We start from the raw sequence: 22,651 nt of genomic DNA, 5'->3' as shown, positions 1-22,651 counted from the left end.
AACTCTGAAAATCACTCCTTGCTTAGTGATACCCCCGGTGCTCTTAAAATAATGTTTTTAAATGACTTAGTAGGATCTTCATGATCTGACTTGTTTACCCTATTAGTTTCATTTGGAGAGTTTTTCTAAACATTAACATGCATAGTTGCATAGATGAAGACTCCTCCACCAGTTATTTGAACCCCATGTTTACAGGTTAAAAAAAATGAGACTGGGGACAAATGGCATGCCCTATTGAACAAAGCTAGTTAATGACAGAACTGAAATATTTGAACACATTTAGCTAGTTCAGATCACAGGCAGTTAAAATTCAGGAATACACTAGCTAAAATCTATCTTCTCCCATGGCTTTCCAAGACCTGAGGGAAGGAAGGGTATACTTACAAAGAGATTTTTTTCCCCCTTTTCCTAGCTGTATCCCAAAGCAATAACTTGTTTACTCATTCTGACTGAATATTTAATATTTGTTTTATTAGTTTAATATGTGATAATTCTTTCTCTTTTTCAAAATAACATAATGACAGCCAAACCACACTACACAAACAAGATCATTAGTGGCTTTGCAAGTCACTGGACTTTAAGCACTTCCTGCTCTCCTAGGCAACCCCACAGCACAGAGCCTGGGTGAGCTCACATTCTGAAGAGCTGCCAGAAGCTTGGCAAAAGAACAGTGAAATACAACTGGTTTCCTTAAATAAACAGCATCTGTCCAAATTTGCCTTTTTATCAGAGCTTTAAAATCACACGTCCTATAAAAGGGCACACCTAAATATATCTTATCCCAGTTAAGTTCTCCCCTCTTGATACTGGTGGGGAGATGCAGCTGTACTTGGGTATGTTTTGTTTTTTTAGTAGAGGAGTTATAAAAGACTGTTTAATCCATTTTTAGAAGTAGATTTGAATTTTTGTAAGTACTCATAGAATAAATGTTAGGAAGGAAACTGACATTATCTGTGTGGGTATGAGTCTTATTAACATTAATTTCACATAAGTACTAACAGGGTCCAGCCTTCAGGATAACTGCCATTAATTCCCTACCTCATGTCATTTTCTCCCATGTGATAGCAGGGTTGCCCAGTGTGAACAACAGAACATGTCACAAGTAATGGTATGGGCTTTAGTCTTGGGCTCATGTTCTTTTTGGTCACTCACTTTGGGGGCAATCATATCCCATGCTGTCAGTAATACCGTGGAGAGGCCCACATGGTGAGGCAGTCAAATCTGCAGATTGCCAAATGAGTGAGCTTAGAAGTAGAGCTGTTAGTTCTATTCAAGTCATCAGATGACACACTACTGACAGCTTGATTTCATCCCTAGAGAAACTAAGTCAGAACATCCAGGTAAGCTACTCCCAGATTCCTGACCCTTGAAAACTGTGAGAGATTTTACATGGCTAAGTTTGGGGTAATTTGTTATGTAGCATGGATAGCTAATACACAGAACTAAGTGCTTGCATGAATAGACATTTTTCATTATGATTGTGTTACTTTCACAGAATAATATTAAAGGAGAAAAGAACTAATCTTTCTGCCAATCTATTAATCAATAAACAAATCCTCATGCTCCGAGTTCTTTTCAATGTCAAGCATTTATACATCAGCATGAAGAATATTTTTTAAGCAATGGTTTACCTCTTTTTGGGAAATTCTGACTTTTGATGAACTTGCTTTTCTTTACTGCTTGATTGCATATTCATCCTACATCTGTGTAATAATCATATGCCTAAAGTCTCTGCTTTAGAGTTTTTGTGTTTAATGTTGATTTACATTTTGTGAGCAGTTTCAATGCTATTTTTTGGATATGCTTCATAACTTGATTATTGAAAACATGCTTACTCATAAAAGTCAACTCTAACTTTGGAAAATAAAAGGAAGTAGATTAAGACATAACCCAGTATAACAAATGTCTTAATTTAAATTCTTCCACTGCAAGAGTAAAGAAAGAACCACCTGATTCCCCCTGCTTCCTGGCCCACCGATCACTGAAGATGCAGGCATGAGCTAGTTTTGGATTAAAGCAATACTATCTGGTTACAATTTGTGATATAAGATCCAATCTTTAATTAATAGTGAATTCTAACATGTCTTCTGACATACCCCCTTGTCAGAAGCAGCCTTGCTGTGCAGCTATAAGTTTTAAAGGTTTGCCCTATAGTTAGGTTAAGCAATGAGATTAAAATAAGGTATAAAGCCCTCTGAGATTGGCATGGCTCTCTGGATTCACATAGTTTCTTAGGCTTATCCAGTTGCTGAGAATGCAGCGCATATTCACCCTCGTTCTGAAAAGTAGTGAGAAATGATCTTGCAATGACAGCTTGTGCATGAGGCAGTCCTGTCTGGGATATGTCACCTCATGGGCCTTTAGGTTTCTATTAGAACCTACAGCAGGACTTCTCTGTTAGGCCTTCAGGGTTTATTTAGGGAAGGGGTCAACATCCTCCTTTGGCTGATGATGAATTTACCTTCTTTAATTCCAAAGCAGTGGCCCCACTCCTTCAAGGTGATGTGCTTATCCTTGTTGGGGTCACACTCCTCAAAGAAGCGGGTTATGCAGTGCTCCATGGGCACCAGAGATGCTCGTAGAGGAGCAAGCTCGGAATGTGTCAAGACTCTGCAGGGAAATAAATGGCAGCCTATTAATTGAGTAACTTGTATATAAAGATTTAAATCTTAGGATCACCGGGGATAGTTTTCTTCCACAAGTTAGCTGCATGTGCCAAATAAATAGTACACAAATAAAATGCTGAAAGTGAGGGCTGGGATTGTGGCTTAGAGGGAGAGCCCTTGCCTAGCATATGTAAGGCACTGAGTTCGATTCTCAGCACCACATAAAAAATAAAGGTCCATTGACAACTAAAAATATTACAAAAAAAAAAAAAAAACAACCCTGAAAGTGAAATAAACAATATGTGGGTGAGGTGGAGAGTTTTGGGAATGTCAATAACCAAGGTTTCTCTCCACTGGAAACTGTCCTCCATCCACCCTAAATCTAGAGTTTACCTAGAGTCACACTTATACAACCTGGTTCCAACCCACTGGTCATACTTTATTATTCCAGATGTAGGCATTTGATCTAGTTGGTCAGATTATCTATAGAATTTATAATCAAGAATGAAAAAGTTGGAGGAGTTTCTGTGGGAAGGTGGATCTTAGCATGTAAACTTGAGAGCTGTATGTAGCCATATTCTGTTATTTTCAAAACAATTTTGTGTTTAGACTCCTAACCACCATTATTTGGCATTTCATCATTCTAACATGAAGTGGAGATTTTCATAATTCTATTTCACTTTCCCTTTTGCATAGATACTTGTATATCAGAGAGTGACCTGGTAATGGAAAGGTAGAATTTTTACCTGTCTGTAGGATGTTGGTCAAGTTCATTAAACTGCCAATGCACAGGATAAACATACATGTGGTAGTTTTTCTTAAAGTCCCTTAAGAGAAGGTCAATGGGATGGTCCCCAGCCAAAAGTCTCTTTTCATCCAGGTAAATTTTCTGGACCTGGAATTAAAAAGTTGAGAAGATTGTCAGAGCATCAGTCAACAGTAATGGAATTGACACTTGTTCAGCTTTGCTTGAAGAGTAACAATAATAATGTGACAGAGGAAAATACACTCAGGCATCATGTGCATCAAATTAAATGCCTTCTAGTCAATACTCTAGCCTTCCTTACATCTAGATAGAAAACAGCCAATGTAAGAAATTTGGGGTTTTCAAAAGAAAGTCTTTTTTGATCTTTTAACTAGTAATGTTATTTACATTCCTTAAAACTATGAGAAGGTTTTAATGAAAAGAACTGAACTGACTTGAGCAAAATTTTTGATTACTTAGTGAAAAATCCTGTTCTTTCTGCAATTGGTATATTCAATTCTTCATTCCCTATTCCTGCTCAGTCTGCTTATCTCTGATCTGTTGCTCCTGGCTACCTCCATTGAAATTCCCATTTTCATACCTTATACTTGAAAGTCTATCTGTGACAATGTACTAAAGGGAAGGACAGAAATTATCCATGAGCAATGCACATAAGACTCAACTTGTGATGTTACCTATTATTTCACTAAGCAATTGGAAGCAAACAGAACTTCCACCTCTTCCCATGCCCACATCTACTGGCTTCCCTCGATGTTATCAGTGATGAACTTCCTGTGTTCCTATTCAGAGCCTCACCCTTCTCATCTGCCTGAAACAACTACTCAAGAACACCCTCTAGAAGTTGGGTACATTTCTCTGGTCTTCATTAAATTTTACTTCATTGCTAGGTTATTTGTAGAAATTTACAAGTATCCTCTATCATCTCTAACTGGTAGAAAAGACTTCTTGAATTCACTTTCCCCTCCTGTTACCACTTAACTTCTCTTTAACCCTCAAGAGTATTGTGTATACTTGTTGCTTTTACATCCTTCCTCTTATTCTCTCTTGAACTCTGTCAATTCAGTCTTCCCTTGCCTGGATCCACCTTACAGCTAGTGTCAAGGTCAACAATGACTACCACATGCTAAATCAGAGACACAGTTAATGCACACCCTCCTTCTTTGATCTTTCTTCATAACAAGTTTTAAAGAACCTGACATATCTTATACATATGTTTGCTGATTTGATCATATTTGCATAGGTTTATATTTACATATATATGTTCATAAACTAACTCTCTCTCTCTCTCTCTCTCTCTCTCTCGCTATCTTGCAGGTGGGAGATTTGTTCTGTTCATTGCTGTATCTCCAGTAGTTACATCAATTCCTGAAATGTAGGTTATTCTCAATAACTATATGGTGAATGAATTTTTTCCTGGAAATATCTGGAATTAATATTCTTCACTTTTTAATCTTAATATATTGTTATGTTTTAGATCTTTGGCATCCCCCAAAAACTCATGTGTGAAACAATGCAAGAAGGTTTAGAGGTGAAATGATTGGGTAATGAGAGCCTTAACTTAATTAGTGCATTAATTCCCTGATAGGGATTAACTGGGTGGTAACTATATGCAGATAAGGTGTGGCTGGAGGAAGTGGGTCATTGGTGGTATGCCTTTGGGGTTTTTATATTGTTTCTGGAGAGTGCAGCTCTCTCTCTCTTTCTTGGCTTCCTGTGTCCATGTCCTGAGCTACTTTCCTCTGTCATACCTTTATTCCATGACGTGCTGCTTCACCTTGGGCCCAGAGTAATGGAATTGGATATTTATGGACTGTGACCTCTGAAACTGTGAGCCCCAAATAAACTTTCTTTCTCTAAAATTGTTCTTATCAGGTCTTTTGGCCATAGCAGTGAAAAAGCTAACTTAAACATATATCATTGACATTGTGAATAATAGATTTTCCTTATATATCTATATCAGATCTATGAGGGCAAACAAAAGTTCAGATTTAAATACATTTGGGTCTATTCTAATTTGGATCTGCAATATCACCCAAAGCCCATATGTTAAAGATTGGTTAGCCCATGGCACTATTGGGAGGTGGTGGAAGTTTAAAAGGTTGGCAATCTTCTTGTCATATGGGAGAATATTGGGATCCTGGCCCTTCCTCTTTCTTTGTTTCCTAGCCCAACATGAGATAGGCAGCTTGCTCTACCACATGTTCTATGCCATGATGTGCAGTCTCACACAGAACTAAAAAACAATGGGACCAATTAATCATGGACTGGAATCTCTGAAATGGCAAGGCAAAATAAATCTTTGCTTTTAAAGTTGCATTATCTCAGGTATTTGTTATAGTACAGAAAGCTGACTAACATACAAATACTAAATATATGTTAACTTTGCCCCACCATTGCTGGCTCTAGGTATGAATTAAAGAGCCCTTATTCAAAGGACATTGCTCTTTCAGTAGGAATAGGGCAATTTGACAGTGTCTCAAATCCTGTGGCATGAATGGTGACGACTACAAGAATGTTAATCCCTGTGGGGTAATCAGATGCAGGGAGGCAGAATGGGCTTCTGCAGCTGTGCAGAGGTAGGTAGCCGTCACATCTTTTTTTCCTCAGGCCCTCTAGACAGACCCTTAGGTAGAAGACCTGTGAATAACTTACTTTACTTCTCTGTTTCTCATTTAGATATCCAGCATGTTTAGGGTTAGGTTCATAAAGCTGCATGAGGATATTCTTGAGCCAGTCTCTCATCCGTAGAGGAAACTGAGCCACTTCAAAGTCTGTACAAGCAGGAATAGCTGTTTTAAGCAGAAAATACATGACCATTAGTTCTGCCTCTGGAGTCTTCATAACAGGAAGCTTAATAACTTCTGGGGACCCAGAGAGCATCCACACTGCCCCTTCATACTTCAGAGGTCCTTAATCATGGTGGCACCACAGATTTGCCTGGTGTGTTTTAAAAAACATATCAAATACCAGACTCCATTTGAAGAAATTCTAATTTGATTGGTCTGGGGTAGAAACTGGACATCAGGAGTTTTAAAAGCTACAAAAGTAATCTTGATGGGCAGCTAGAGCTAAGAATCTGTGCTGTAGAACCAGAGAGCTGGAATTTAGAAAAGGAGGAGACAGGAGCTATTTACTAGAGGTTGAGAGGAAAAAGGAGGGCTTAGCTTACACTATCATTACAAAGAATGCTAATTCTCAATGGCTTAAAGAGACAAAGGCTTATTTCTCCATTCTGCTACAATTCTAATACAAGTTGGCAGCAGGGTTCTGCTGCTGTCTCCCTGGGGCTTATCTTTTGCTGCTACCATCTCAACACAAGACCTCCGGGTTTGTGGTGGCAAAGGGAGCAAAAGTGGAGAACCACACCAGCTCTGAAGTGCTTCTGCCCAGAACGTACATGGGTGATTGTGCTTTATTCCAGTGAACAAAGCAAGTCATATGACTACATCTAACATCAAGGAGTCTGGCAAGTTTAATCCTCTTGGGTGTCTGCAAGGAGGCAAGAACCAGAACATGGGTGAGCACTGCCAATGTGGAGAATCATTTATCAGCAAGGGGAGCCAAACACAAATGAGAGTATCCTGGGGAAGGAAGACAACTTAAACAAACAAACAAACAAACAAAAACTTCTGGAAGAATATGTTGTCATAAAACCTTTTGGTAAAGGCTTAACTTAAATTGGGAAGAGGGCAAATAGTTTGGCAAAATTCCATTTCTCATCGCTATTATTAAGTAGATAACATTATTATAGTGGTTCTGAGGCCTGGCTGCATGTTAGAATTGTCTAGGTTACTTGAAAAACAAATGGAAAAGCAAAGCCAGGGTTCCAACCCAGTTCAATTAAGTCAGAATCGCCTGTAGTTAAGGCCTGTGAATCCTTATTTTTTCTGTCTCTCCAATTGATTTAAATTTTCAGTTTAAGTTCATAACTACATTAGCCTTTTCTTATTTACATATATAGGATTTAAGCATGTACAGATTCACCCAAAACCCTCCCAGAAATGGTGGTTGGCAGAAGTGATGGAATCTTACATTTGCAGGCTCCAAAATAATCCAGCTGCAGTTGATGTCCCTTTTTGGTTCCCTCCAGTCTGCACTTTGTAGCAAACAGATGACAGGAACTTGCATAGGTCTGGTTGTCAGTGCCACAAGCCTATGGAAGACAAGCAAGAGAAAAAGTTGATAGATCCTGATGCTTTTTGGATAGTACTCTGCTCCCGAAAGCTCAAAGAGTGTCTGGTAAATGGTGCTGTGCCAAAGATATGGTCAGGAAGGTAAGATTATTAAAATTGTAACTCTCCAGTTTGGCAACAAACTATATTAATAGCCCAAATACCACTGTTATATTTTTATGGAACCATTGAAATACTTTGATTTGGCTGGCATTTATTTCTGTTCAATATTACTTCAAATATTAGATTATAAACTGAGCATCTACCTTCAAAAAAATTTCAGTGCAAACTATTTTCATTCAAATCCCTGGCCCCCTCTTTTTTAAATTTTTTTTTTTTTTTTTTAGTTGTAGATGGACACAATATCTTTATTTCATTTGTTTTTATGTGGTGCGAGGGATCAAACCCACTGCCTCACGCATGCTAGGCAAGTGCTCTACCACTGAGTCACAACCCTGGGCCCTCCTTGGCCTTTCTGATGTGTCTGAAGGACTACTTTGTTGAGTACTTACTTGGTCAAGGGGTTTTGCTGGAGGACAAGTCACTGGATCCTGGCAAACGCAGTGGGGTTTTCCCTGTTGGTCTGCTTTACAGATGTGTCCTCTCTTACACTGGAAGTTCACACAAGGATCTAACAGAAAAGTTTGGAGAGGAAACATGGACTCAGCAAAATCGAGTATGTAAATGAAAATGTATGATTCACTTCATTTTTGTTAATAAGGCAGAAATTTTGAAACCCTGAAATTTGAAGATTTCAAAGTGAGAAAACATTACAAACTGCTTTAACTGATGCGCTGATTTCCAGATGGAACCGTCTGGCATCAGAATTTTATATGATTGTTTAGCTTTCTTGAAGCCATTTGGTTTGGTGATGTAAAAAGAACAAGCAGTTCTTCTTGGCCTCCCTGAGATGAACATAATCTGAAATATGTAGTGCAGTGTTGTGTGAAATGGTTAGAAGTTAAATAAGCCATAAGAATTTTATTGTGTTGAAATTACAAATGTTTGTGATTAGGGTAGGAATTAGTCCCTTAGTTAAGTATGGAATCTAAATTTAATAGTAAGTTGTGGATTGCAGAATTAATTCTTTCTCAGAAGCAAAAAGAATTCTAGCTGTGTACTATATCTCAACAGGACTTTCAGTTTGTAAACACATTGATCTGTAGTTTATCAAATATCACAAGATAATATCAACAATTTATAGGAACATTTCCTTGGAGAGAAAGGAGAAGGAAATTTCTGGTCATGAAGGGAGGGACAAACCCAAGATGGCAGATCCCATCTCTTCCTTGGGATAGTCACAAACAGCTCGCTCAGCACGTACCCACACTGTGCACCCCCACATTGCCTTCAGTTGAAGTGTCATCTTCGTTTGATGAGCTGCCTGCTTTCTTGGCCTTTAAAATAGCAAGAGCAGAAAAGTTAAACTTACTTAACTTGTATTCCAACTGTGTTTGCCTTCACAGAGTTTTTTGCGGCCAAATAATGTCAGATCTCAAAAGGGGAAACCATTCACAACTACACAGGTAGAGAATAATCTTGGAGACCAAAACCCTTCTCTAGCTTCAACTGAATTCAGTGCTGTATTTGGGGGGAGTATGCAATATGAGTTAGGATCTTCTCTTTGGATTTGGGAAAACACTAGCAATGTATTATTATCTTGTGATTCTGTAGTTAAGACAGGGTTACATCAGTGATCTCTATGAAGTTGGTAAGGCTTTCCTCACAGGATTCTAAAATGTAAGAAAACACCTATCTTAGAATGGTGGCAGAGTTCTCAGTAATTGAGATTAGTTTTGACTTTGCTCACCAAAAGCTGTGCCTGATGGGTGGCTGCAAAGTTTTGCACAAAAGCTCCAAATGATTAAACAGCCAAATAGCAATATACTCCCTCCATGCAGTATTTCTGGATTCTCATTTTGGTATATGTTTGCTTAATAAAGTAGTACCTTAATATTTACATCTGACTCAACGGACATTGCTGGCTCTCATGTCAGAGGTAGTTTGTTTGCCACTGATGCTTCAGTTGCAACACAACATGGCACCTGCCTTCAAGACATCAGAACTGTGACCATCAATGTCTTCTATTTTTCAGGTCTGTCAGAGCCAATTCCAGCTAGCCTCAGGCATTTTCATCTGCCATCACCTGCATTTCTGGTCCCAGAAACCATGGAAATCTACTTGGTCTACTCAATTGACTGGATGTGCTTTCTAGCTTCACCCAGCCAAAATAAATGCTCTAATTATTTCCCAAATGGAAAAATTCTGAGGAATTTTCTTTAAAGGAATAATGATGCTGCTTTCATTAGCTTACTCTCCTTGCCTGAATTATTTCTCCACTCCTCTGTTGTTCCCTGTGTCTCTCCAATAACTTTAGGGGAAACCTGAATAAAACAGGTGCTCTCAGTCTAATGATGGAGATGGACAGAAAAATAAATAATTGTACAGGCTGAGCATCCTTAATCTGAAAATTTGAAACCCAAAATACTCAAAATCCAAAACTTTTTGATTGCTGACATGATGCTAAAGTGGAAAATTACATACCTAACTTCATGAGCTGGAATGCTGTCAAAATGCAGACATACTAAAAATATTATATAAAATTACTATCAGGCCATGCATATGAAGTGTATATGAAACATAAATTAGTTTGAGACATGGGTTTCATCTCTAGGATTTAAATTATGTATATGCACATATTCTGAAATAATAAAAAGAAATTGAAAACACTTAGGATCTCAATCATTTCAGTTAAGCGATGCTCAACTTATAATTTATTTTAATAATGTACTGATAGAAATACAGGAGATTGGGCTGGGGATGTGGCTCAAGCGGTAGCGCGCTCGCCTGGCATGCGTGCGGCCCAGGTTCGATCCTCAGCACCACATACAGACAAAGATGTTGTATCTGCCGAAAAACTAAAAATAAATATTAAAATTCTCTCTCTCTCTCAAAAAAGTTATTTAAAAAAAAAAGAAATGCAGGAGATTGTGAAGTCACAAAGAAAGGCCATGGCTCTTTATTGATAACTAATAGACAAGAATTATTGTAAATAGTCTCACCCCTTGGTAGTGTCCGTGCTCACTGGTATCTTCATGTTCATTCTCGTGTGTTCTTTCTTTTTGCTCCTCATATTTGAGATGGTAGGAAATGGACTGAGCTCTTTCAGCCTCTAGAAAGTCCTGGCTTGGGGTGAAATCGACATCAGTTGCACTTTGCCTGGGTCCATCATGGCTGGCATCATCAGCCCCATGATTTCTGGGCATGATGTTTCTATCATCAGTAGGTTCCATGAGCAAAGCCTCAGAAACAGTCTTTTTATCCATGTCCTCGTGCTTGCCAGTAGCTTCAGGGCCCATTTTTCCTTCTTGGCTCTGCCATTCAGTATCTTGAATGTGCTTATTTATGTTTGATACATTGTCCTCTTCTGCTTCTGCATTGGAATTATCCTCTTCTTGTTCTTGGTTATTCTGCTCAAGTTCATCCTGCATTTTGCTTATTTGAGTTGGTTGATTGGACTCTTCCAAAATATCATCAGATTTCTTACTGTCTTCTTCTTGCTTACTGTTAAAATTCTCTTTAGGAAATTCTTTCTCCCATTCTTGGTTATCACTGGGGCTACCAATTTCCCCTGGCTCTTTTCCCTCTTCCTCATCTTCATTGGGAGTATTAGGATCCTGCTCTTGCTTTCTCTGATCCCTTAGGTTTTGGCTGTGTGTATCATTCTTGTTCAAATGATGATGTGGATAATTTGTAGGTTGTTCTTGGTTTTCCTCTCCCTCTGTGATGTTTTCTTGTTGGTTAGAATCCACAGAATCAGGAGGAGGAAAATCAGTGCTCTCAGGGAGTTTTTTCTCTTGAGGCCCACTTATATCTTCTCTTAGATCCAAGCTACCATCAGTTGGTGAATACTCCAAATTCACACTTAAGTCACCATCGCTATCCTCCTCATCCTTCAGTCCTAGCTCTTGGCTGTAAGCTTTATCCTGTTCTGCTGACTGTTCTTGATTTTCCTCTTCTGACTTTAATATTGAAGATTTTTCATCCTTAAAAGAAAAATTTTAATGTTTGTTTTTGAAACAAGCTATCTTATTTACAATTCCTAAGCTAACCTTTAATATTCATCCTTCTTTTTCTTCACACATATCATGTAAATGTATTAATGATGTTCTTCACATTCTATGGGCCACAGATTCAACCTGAACTTGAATTTTGTAAAGTGAAACAATTATATAGCGTGTTAGCCCAAGGAGTAAAACTCATTAATCTTCATATCATCTAGTGATTGGAGGAAGTTGATATGATCATCATATTAAAATAAATTAAACTGAGGACATGAATAATGTAATCTCTTTGACCATGGTTTAATACTGAGTCATCCTTTGGAGAAATAAACAATTATATTAATATAACACTGCTATTTTTACCTTATGGTTGGAAAGGTTTTCTCTGGATACTGCAGCTTCCTTTTCATTTTCTTCAGCTTCAACCTTTGCACTGGGAATTGTAGTATTGTCTTGTATTAATGATGTTTCAGTTGGTTTGGAATGATCAGATAGAAACCTTGCATTTGTCTGAAAAAATTAAGAGCTTGTTTGTGTCATTCACCTCTAGGTGCCAATTTAAAATTTTTCTGCTGCTCTTTAGTTATCATCATTATTAGTAGCAGTTTTCCTCATTCAGCGCATCAGCTAAATGGTATTTTGTAAAATATTTGAGAATACAAGCAAATGCCCAGAATAATGTTAAGTGAAAACAAAATTCCCACCTGAAAAAAAGTTATGTGTAAAGAAACTAGGCAAAAATCAATCAAATAAACAAAAACCTTCAATAATTATATAATGATTTGATAATTCAATAATGATTACCTTTGATTTTGGAAATTATTTTGTTTTCAAATTTTTACAATGCATTAGTGCTTAATAATTTTGAAAAGTATTGTTTTGTATAAAGTGGAAGTCAATAAAACTGGCCATAAGATATAGTATTGTACATTTCCTTAACATTTAAGGATTCGCTGATAATTAATAGAAAAAATTATAAAACTTTTTACTATTTATCAAGTTTTTAACACTGTTGGCCTTAATATCCATTAGGAAGTTTTTAAATAAAAAAAATTAATCTAGAACTAATTCAAGGATTATGTGAAGCAGGGCACTCAGCCTAATAGAGAAAGGCAGCTATGGAACATTTTCATGACAGAGACAGCTGTGTCTGTTTCTAGAAAGACTGGGGACTAAAATGGAGAGCTAGGCAGTGAGGCATGATGGGAAGTTAAACAACTGGACTTGGATGGTGAGAAGCCTCCCTTCAAGTCTTAACTCTGCCATTTACTTCCCACCTGTGGTTTGAGGAGTTGCTAACCCTACCCTGCAATCTCAAAGTGAAGTGGGCATAAATATCAAGTAAAAGTTGTTTATATAAACTATTTTGCAAATTTTGAGGAGCTACCCAAGTTAAAATTCCTAATTATAATATCATATGGTGGTAATAATATGAACTGTTCAAATATCTGACGCAGGTATTTGCCATAGATTTTTGTTATAGAGATGCTGTGGGTACTTAGCAGCTATATCCAGATGTAAGGATAAAACTCAGACTATTTGGATTGACTCAGTTTTACTTCACGAGCAGGTCCAGTAGTGCTGTGTACTGCAAAACAATCCATGAGGTATAAATGTATTTTAGATTTGGTTTGTTCTTTTGCTTCTTGTCCTTTTTACAACTAAGAGGATTAGTAGTCTTCAAAAAAGTTATGAAAGAAGTTATAAAGAAAGGGGAAAAGCCGGACTCAGTGGCACATGCCTGGAATCCCAGCAGCTCAGGAGGCTGTGGCAGGAGGATCACAAGTTCAAAGCCAGCCTCAGCAATGATGAGGCGTTAAGCAACTCAGTAGGACCCTGTCTCTAAATAAAATACAAAATAGGGCTGGGGGTGTGGCTCAGTAGTCAAGTTCCCTTGAGTTCAATCCCTGGCACTCCCCCCCTGCCAAAAAAAAAAAAAAAAAAGGAGAAAGGAAGGTCTGGAAAAGTAGCTTTGTAGAGTAGTACTTGCCCAGTGTGCATAAGGCCCTAGGTTCACTCCCCAGCAATTAACAGATTAAAAAAAAAAAAAAAAACAATTGTGAGAGCAAGGAGAAAGAAAGGTGGCTATTTTGACGAGTTGCCAACAAGGGCCTTCATGGAAAACAACAGATGGGGGAGATTTTAGTTTTTTTAGTGGATGGCTTTTCTCCTTCAGTGCTTACCTCCTCCTTCACATGATCATACCTTCCCCTAGCAGGAAGAAATGCATAAAAACCATGGCAGCTTATTTTCTTTCAGAAATGTCTGGTAATTAAAAGTCTATTATATTATTAGACCCATATCTATATTTAACATGCCCTCTGGAAGTGCATTTGGAATATCCCAACCACTCATAGTTCACTTCTCTGGAGAATTCGTGCAGGTGAGGAAAATGATACAAGATTTTTAATAGGTCAATACTATGAAAAAAATATTTAGCTTTTTGATATTTGCCTGGGTCTGCATAAAACAAATTACCCTGGAAAAGAAACATCTGGCATGTGTCTTTAGGCAGACATGTCATTCAAACATTTGGTTCAAAGACAGTTTTTAATGCCTATTTACAATGCCACCGTCCTTGCAAAGGCAAAACACATTTTCAGGAGAAAACAATGACTCTCTGGGATCTCCTTTCTTTATTAATTTGTCCCAGTTTTGTAATTTTAAAGTACACTATGTAATTCCAGCTGGAGTAGCTCTCTACTATTTAAGCACGATTCTTAGTGGTGGTCAGAAATTCTGTTTTCTTTGGACTGCTTGATCTGGGTGGCATGTAGCTTGTTTTTGCTGACACAGCTATTAACCTGAAGCAGCCACCAGTTATCTGAAAAGCAAGGACAGAACTTTAAACCTAGAGAGGAAGGGAAAGAAGGGACAATAGAGAAATCGCATTGTTCATTGATAAAAAAAGAAAAACATGATATAAATTAAAGATGCTATGGATCATTTGTAGAGCATCTAAAATGATCATATAAATGATTGTGTTTTTTGAACTTTTGGGTTGTTTTGAGATTGCTGACCTGGTCTGAAATGGTCTGATTTGTGTATGGCTCCTTGATTGCTTGTGAATGCTGAAGCCAGTATATCTCATCATGACTTAGAGAATGCTCTAGTCCTATCCACTTTCAGCATACTTGTTTGGACAGTGCCTCAAAATGAGATAAGAACCCATTTATGATCACCACAGTGCTTCTGTTCCCATTGGTTCCTGTTTTTATCACAAGACTGTCAGGATTTCTCATCTAGCATGTGTTCGATCTTGAAGAAAATGCTGGTGATGTGGATATATATATGAGCTCCAAGTTAAATGCATAGATATCTCATACCAATACGATGAGATCCATTGGGAATTTTTTTTCCTGTCCTTTTGGTATTTGGCCATATTCTATGGTTAATAAAAGGACTGACAACACTTTCAGCTGTATTTATTGTGTCTTATAAAACCAGATAGACCTGAGAAAATATTTTTGAAAAGCACCTTATCTTGATTTTTAGTCATACATTTACGATTTGCATAAGAAAGAATATAATTGAAATAAAAACCAGAACTTCAAGCCACTATATTAGAATATTTCCTTTTAAATAGTAGGTTTCTGAATTAAATGTCAGGAGGGAGAGATATAATAACAGAAGAAAGGAAATTTACCGGAATTGCAACTGCAGTTCCCAAGATGTATATGAAAAACAGCAGAGTCTTCATGCTTCTGGACCTGTGAACCAAGAAGATAATTTCAGTGATGGGAAAAAGTTTCCTTAAGAAAGATTAAAAAATAATCTTAGCAAATATTGAGTTTGATATTGTCTTTTGTATTTGGAGGAGATTATTGTCTTTGTGGAATAGTATGTCTGAAAAGCCAGATAACTACAGTTTTTTACCAGTTTTGTCCCTCTGAAAATTAGTTCTTATTTTATTTTTCCTTTACAATAAAAGAAGCTTCAAACTATCAGGAGAACTGGACTCTGGCTCTGGCACTGTCCCTAACTGGCCAAGAATCTTAGATAGTTTACTTATCCTTTTTTAGACATAGCTTTCTATTGTGATGAACTGTGAAGAGGCAGCCTAGATGATTTGCTCTAATACTTTAGAACTCCAAAATTGAAAATCTATGAATTTCATGAGCTCCTAAATGCTGCTATCTTTTAAGCTTTAAATTGTTAAACCTAAAATACATTCTATGATTATTGTATCAAAAATAAAATATTTTATATATCGACTTTAATTTTCACAGCAAATATGTAAGATCTACTTATATCTTTATTATTGACGATCACTTAAAATATTTTATTCTTTAGGAAATGCTAATTGTAAACAATCACTGAAAAATGAAGTTTTTTTCCCTCTATTCCAAAATTTAGCATTCATCATTCATTCCATAAGTATTTATTAAATTTATGGAAGTTTAGTTACTTATAGGTCAGTATATTATTGTTCTATTTGTAAAAACTATACAAATCTGAAACAATACAGCTTAGTGTATAGTTTGGGGCTATACATTTGGGGCTGGAATATTCTTTGTTGTGGAGATCCATCCTATGCATTGTAGTATGTTTAGCAGCATTCCTGGTATCAACCCACTAGATGTCAGTGTCAGTCCACCAGCCCTCCCTAGTTATGACAGCCAAAACTGTCTACAGGCATTTCCAAATATCCTATGGGGAGTGACATTGCCATAACCAAGGAACACTGGTTTATCAGAGGGGGACTAGTGCCCTTGGTGTAGAACTGTGTTTGAACCCAGGACCAATACTTGCCATCCATGTGATATTTGGCAAGTTACTTAACACCCGAGTCTCAGATTCCCCATCTTAAAATGGGGATAATATTTTTGATGGTTAATTTTATATGTCAACTTATTATGTCATTAGATGCTCAAATATATGGTTAAACATAATTTCTGGCTATCTTTTAAGGGTTTGTTTGGAAGATTGTAGCATTTGAATTATTAGATTGAATAAATCAGATTTCCCTAACCCTTGTGAGTGGATATCTTTTAATATGTTGAGGGTCTAAATATAACAAAAAACAGAGGAAGGGAGAATTCTTTTTGCCAATCTGCTTGAGCTGGGACATTGGCCTTTTCATACTCTCAGGCCAGGACTATGCCATCAGTCTTCCAGTTCTTAAGCCTTGGACTTGGACTAGAACTGGGACCTTCAGTTCTTCTCATTCTCTGAGTGTTAGAACTAAACTGGAACTATACCATGGGCCTCTCTGGGTTTCCAGAGAGTACAGATATGGGAATTTCTTGGCATCATAATCATGAAAGACAAGTATTCATAATAAATCTCTCTTCCTCAGTTCAATTTTTGCTGGAGAACCTTAATATAATATTTGACTCAGTTTTGTAAAGATTATTAGTGCTATTCATAACAATACCTGACATGCAGCAATTGCTCAATAAACTTTAATTCTTTCCACTCATCTTCAAGAGAAGTTGTGATTCTTAAATAAACAGCTTCAAGTCCAAGAAAATAATATAAAATTGCTGTAAGGTCAAAAAAAATTTCCGATGGAACATTTAAGGTTCACTTTGGCCACAAATTTACCAAATTTTCCTTTAACTTCAAGATTCTTTCTTACATTCATCATAAATAACAATGAAATTAGACTAAGAGAATCTTACCCCCTTTTTTTTTTTTTTTTTTTTACAAATGGGCAGTAAGAATAATCAAAAGTGTTGTGGATTAAAGGCTTATTTCTTTTTTGAGTTTGGTTTTTATAGCAATCTAAATGGCTAATTACATTTGTAAAAGGATTCCCTTTTAATTTGACCACAGGAGGATAGGAGTTTCCTCCACATTCCTAAATCTAAATGTAGCTGAATGTGTCAAAAAGAAATATGTCTAGTTGGCCAGAACTTGCATCACTTATTCACTCTTCCATTCATTTTTTGACCGCTTCCTAGATGCTATCAAAGTACAAGGATATAGTTTCTGCCTTAAGAGTTACAAAGGCTAATAATACCTGATTCATTCTACTATCCTTCCTACTCCCATATCCCCTCCCCTCCCTTCACTCCCCTCTACCTAATCTAAAGTATACCACATTTTTTTTTATCCATTCATCTGTTGAAGGGCACCTAGGTTGGTTCTATAGTTTAGCTATTTTGAGTTGGGCTGCTATTAACATTGATGTGGCTGCATCACTTGTAATATGCTGATTTAAAGTCCTTTGGGTATAAATTGAGGTGTGGGATAACTGGGATAGATGGTGGTTTCATTCCAAGTTTTCTGAGGAATTTCCACACTACTTTCCATAACAGTTACACTAATTTGCATTCCCACCAGCAATATATGTGTGTACCTTTCCCCCCATATTTATTGTTGTTTGTATTTTTGATAATTGCCATTCTGACTGGGGTGAGATGAAATCTTAGAGTAGTTCTGATTTTCATTTCTCTAGTTGCTAAAGATGTTGAATGTGTACACATATAGCTATATAACTGGTGGGATTCTACATCATGTACAACCAGAGGAATGAGAAATTATACTCCATCTATGTATGATGTATCAAAGTGCATTTTACTGTCATGTATAACTAATTAGAACAAATAAAAAGAAATTTTAAGAAAAAGAGTTACAAAGGAGGGCTGGGCATAATCCCAGTGGCTCAGGAAGCTGAAGCAGTAGTTTCCTTAGTTCAAAGCCAGCCCCATTAACTTAGTAAGGCCCTAAGCAACTCAGCAAGACCCTGTCTCTAAATAAAATATAAAAAAGTTCTGGGGATGTGGCTCAGTGGTTAATTGCCCCTAGATTCAATACGCAGTAATCCCCCAGCCTCCCAGCATTAAAAAGTTACAAAGGAGGAAGTCAAATAAATCAATGGGTTTATTATAATGTGATGGTTATATATATAGTGCAAATGACAGAGATTAACATTTAAAATTAGGTAATTAACAATAGCTAACATTTCTAAGTCCTAAGTACTTAGGCACTATTTTTACAATTACCCACATACTAACAATCTTCCCTACATTTCTATGAGGTGGGCAATCTGGTATAATCATTTCATTGGTAAGGAAACTAAGGCATAGAGGTTAAGTGACTTTTCCATGATCCACAGCTAAGAAGTGACAGAGTAAATATTTGAGAATTGGCTGTTTGATTTCAGGTCTGTGTTCTTAATTATTGTGCTATATTGCCCCTGTATACGAAAGACTTCTAGAGAAGGTAATTCTTGAACTGGAATTTGAAAACTAATAAATAGTTGTGTCATAGTCTGTTTTAAATTACAATAGAATACCTGAAACCAGATAATTATAAAGAATACAGATTTATTTGGCTTATGGATGTAGGAACTGAGAAGTCCAAGGGCATAGTACCAGACTGTTGGGGGCGTGAATGAATTTTGAGCTATCTCAAGTTGCATTTCCATGAACTCTTGGTGAAATTCCACCAATCTGACTGCTCAGATCATGCGGACACCTTGCACATTGGCTCAGACAACCCTAGGTTCAAACGCAGCAGCCCGGAGTAGAGGAGATGGGGGTAACCTGCTCAGCCTCAGCCAAGTTGCCTTTGCCATCTTCTTCCTGTTTTCCTCAGGAGTTCTGCACACTGAATCTCAGTGGTGTTCCTATCCACTTAAATAAAGTGCGTGGGCTCCATTTTGTCGTTAGATCCAGTCTCCATCAGAGCTGGTCCCCATTGGATCCTGCAGTTTCTCGTATTATTAGTTTCTCGTCTTTATTTCTTAAATTTCTTATACCTTTAATATTTCTAATCTGACTCACTGCCCTCTTTTGGGGAAACTGAGTAAATATCACAATGGTCCTGACACCAGACTCTGCTCAGCATCTGATGAGAGTTTTCTTGCCGTATCAAAAAAGAAGGAGGATATCATATGGCAATTCAGGGCAAGAATGCCAGAGAGAGCTCACTTTTATAACGAAGTCACTCCTTCAATAACCCATTAATCCATTAATGGTCTCATTCATTCATTAGAGCAGAATCTTCAGGACCCAATCATCTCCCAAAGGCCCCAATTCCAAATACCATAACATATGTGTTTGAAGACAAAGTTTCCAACATGTGAAATTTGGGGACACCAAATTTCAAAGTAGTCAGCTCTATGAAGGATGGGAAGGTCAAGGTGGAAGCAGCATGTGTGAAGATTCTGAGGCAAAAATCCTAAAAATTTGGGGGGAAGTAGAGGAAGATAAAGCTAAAAATCAAGGCAGGTATCCAGCTTGTGAAAGCCCTTGTGTATTAGATTAGGAATTTAAAATTCCAACTGAAAAACTGTGGGAACCCAATGAATGGCTGTAAATGTGGAGGTGATCTGCATTCGTTCGAGAAAGGGCTTTTGGGACAGCTGTATGGAGGAGAGACCAGTAGAAATGCCTTCAGGAGCCAATTGCAATATCAAAGTGAGATGTGTTCAGAGCTTTGAATTTTTGCTGTAGTTTTGGAAATGGTGAATGAGAGGGATAGGTCCAATCTGTACTGCTTCATGAGAGTCAAATTTCAGGAATTTTGTAAGCCAGGAATTTGTCAATGCCAGCAATAAAAATTAAATTATATACACTTATAAATTAATTATATTAAAACCATGGAAATAATAACTCAAAGCAAATCATTTTATAATTATTTTACTACATTTTCTATTATCTACTATCAAGGTATTTATACCTTTATTTGTAGGTGCAAATACTACATAATGTGTGCCACTACTACATGTCCTTCCCAGTTCTGTTCCAGGATATCATATAGAAGCTTATAGTCAGTCATGGTAGGAAGATTCCATCATGGTAACCATGAAATGTTACCCTTTCCCACTCAGAGTGCTGGCTCTTAAACATTTGCCAGCACACCTCTGGATAGTTGTGAGACATACTTAAAGGAAGAGCAGATGAGACTTCATGACTAATTAGATACTGTAAAGAGATGAGAAGGAAGAATCTTGGGTTAGCATATTTCTACTTTGGACATATGGGTAAATGGTGGTGTTAACCATAAAGATGAGGAATTCGTAGGAGGAAAATCTGATTTTAGAAGAAAGATGAATTAATTATAAACTTGTTGAATTTGAGTAGAGCTATCTAATAGACACTTGGATAAATTGGTGTGTAGATAAGCATAGAGTTTGGAGCTAAAAACATGGTTTGGGTGCTATTTGCATGAGAAGATAAACAGTGAACAAAGAAGTCTGGAGACCAAACCCAGGTAAATAAAGGCTAGTAGGTGTCAAGAGAGGATGGGAAGAGCTAAAGATACAAAAGATGAAAGGAGGGTCACGTATGAAAAAGAAAATGTTAAACGTCACAGAGAGGTCAGAGCAAAATAAGGCCAATAAATTATCCTTTGTCTTTGGAAATACAGAGGTTATGGAGTACTTACAGTTTTTATTTTTATTTTTTTCCATAGGATTGGTGAAAGCTAGTCTGAATTGAAAAGTATATAAACAGACAGTGATAAAGTGAAGACAGTGAGTGTGGACCACTTTTTTCAAAAGTTTGGACTTTAAAAGGAAGGAGAGTAGAATGGTAGCTAAAACTGAATGTGCAATCTTGGAAATTTTTGTGAATAAAAATGGTCATTCAAATATTGTCTGTGCCGGGGGGAAAGCATAAGTAAAGAATTGAAGGGGTAGAAGGAAAGAAATAAGATGCAATAAACACTTATGGCCTTCAGTGAAACACAGTTCATGGGCTTCATACACCTTTGACTTTGGGGCTTGACCTTGTGTGGCTTGCTTGGGCCTATGTGACATTAACAAACATGATGCCAGCAGAGGCTTGTTAAACACTTGCACATTGGGGTTTGTGCTTTCTGTGGAAGCCTCCAACATGCTCTACAAATGCTTGGACTAGATTACTAAATGGTGAGAGATGGTGTGGAGAGAATCCTGGAAGATGAGGACATCTTGGATTGTTCAGCCTCAACTGTACTTCCAGTTCACTTGGGCCACAAATGATAGACAAAATTAGCAGAAGAACCGCTCAGCTGAGTTCAGTTCAAATTTCAGAACCAGGAGCAAATAAGGGGATATAATTTAAAGCCATTTAATTTTGGAGTGGATTGTTAAGCATCAATAGGGAACTGAATCAGGAGAAAATAGACAAGTTACCGGAGCCACGGCAGGACAGTATTGCATAGAGTTCAAAGACACAGCCTCTTAAATAGAACTTTCTGGGCTTTAATTCTTAATTTGCAGATTCTTTGGAAAGTGTTTTAGTTTTGGGAGGCCTTAGCTCATTATGTGTAAAATGATGTGAACATTAAGTAGGGTAATACAACCTTGGTAAGCCCTTGATAAATATTTGCTGGTCTGATATTAACGAATAGGGAGAAGGTTTAACATTGCAGAGAAGGAAGGGTTCTTTATTCTTTAAGAAAAAGGGAGGATACCATAACTTTAAGGATGAATTGAGGCAGGGCCCCAGAAATATAAGTTCATTAAGATGGATTTAATTATGGCTTCCTTACATTTATACAGCATTTCAGTGTATAAAGTATCTTCCTATGTACACTCTCATTTGATTCAATGTGGAAAGAAAGGTACATAATGTTTAAATATAAAGAAAAATAAGATTGAAGAATCTAAATTATTTGGCCAAATGTACAAGGCCTAACAGGTGGTCAAGAACAAGAATGGGGAATTTTGGACTTAGTGTCCAGTGTTCTCACAGCACAATCTAATGGGACAGGCTACAGGCTAGAAGTCACAAGTTGTAGCTTTGGGGCCTGGGTCTGCCAAATACTAAAGGCCAACATGAGCAAATTATTTAAATCTCTGCAGCCTTTATCTACGAAGTGGGAATAATAATTCCTTTCAGTGTCAAAGGAGCCATTGAAGTGGAGAGGCACTTTACAAACTCTGAAGTATCAGACCTATGTGATTATTATTTCTGCCTGCTGCCTCTCAACAATATTATCATTATAATCACTTATGTCTTGTAGTAAGTTTGATGTAAGAGTAAGGAATATGCCTTAAGTGTGATATAAAGGAAAAGAACCTTTCTTTGTCTCCATCCTCCTTTCAAACATTCCTCCTCTTGGTGATTTTAAGCTGTCCAGAAAATCCCTAGTTCCAGAACATAT

General features: G+C 37.2%; 1 protein-coding gene and 1 long non-coding RNA gene across 4 annotated transcripts in view; one reads left to right on the top strand and one right to left on the bottom strand.

The window, feature by feature from the left end:
* Positions 1–22,651, bottom strand: part of Sparcl1 (SPARC like 1) — a 40,142-nt gene that overhangs the window by 4,752 nt on the left and 12,739 nt on the right. For 2 of the 3 annotated variants that reach the window (XM_015499144.2, XM_015499143.2), the window contains 9 exons: positions 15,255–15,318; positions 11,972–12,118; positions 10,607–11,590; positions 8,869–8,941; positions 8,057–8,175; positions 7,405–7,525; positions 6,025–6,161; positions 3,353–3,501; positions 2,462–2,610 (listed from right to left, as the gene is read on the bottom strand). In XM_015499144.2, coding sequence (XP_015354630.1) covers positions 2,462–2,610; positions 3,353–3,501; positions 6,025–6,161; positions 7,405–7,525; positions 8,057–8,175; positions 8,869–8,941; positions 10,607–11,590; positions 11,972–12,118; positions 15,255–15,308 — 1,933 coding nt within the window. In that variant the 5' untranslated portion in view covers positions 15,309–15,318. Of the gene's footprint in view, positions 1–2,461; positions 2,611–3,352; positions 3,502–6,024; positions 6,162–7,404; positions 7,526–8,056; positions 8,176–8,868; positions 8,942–10,606; positions 11,591–11,971; positions 12,119–15,254; positions 15,319–16,985; positions 17,066–22,651 lie in introns of those variants that run through there. The other variant, XM_048784852.1, reaches the window with a different exon arrangement.
* On the top strand, positions 7,492–10,117 carry LOC125611077. Its single transcript, XR_007341204.1, has 3 exons — positions 7,492–8,220; positions 9,011–9,070; positions 9,640–10,117. It is a non-coding gene; the product is annotated as an uncharacterized LOC125611077 (long non-coding RNA).

This window comes from Marmota marmota, unplaced genomic scaffold (assembly GCF_001458135.2).
Source record: "Marmota marmota marmota unplaced genomic scaffold, marMar, whole genome shotgun sequence".
In the NCBI taxonomy this organism is placed as follows: Eukaryota; Metazoa; Chordata; class Mammalia; order Rodentia; family Sciuridae; genus Marmota; species Marmota marmota.
Note: the sequence above shows the minus strand (reverse complement) of the source record. Positions and strands in the feature narration are given on the sequence as shown.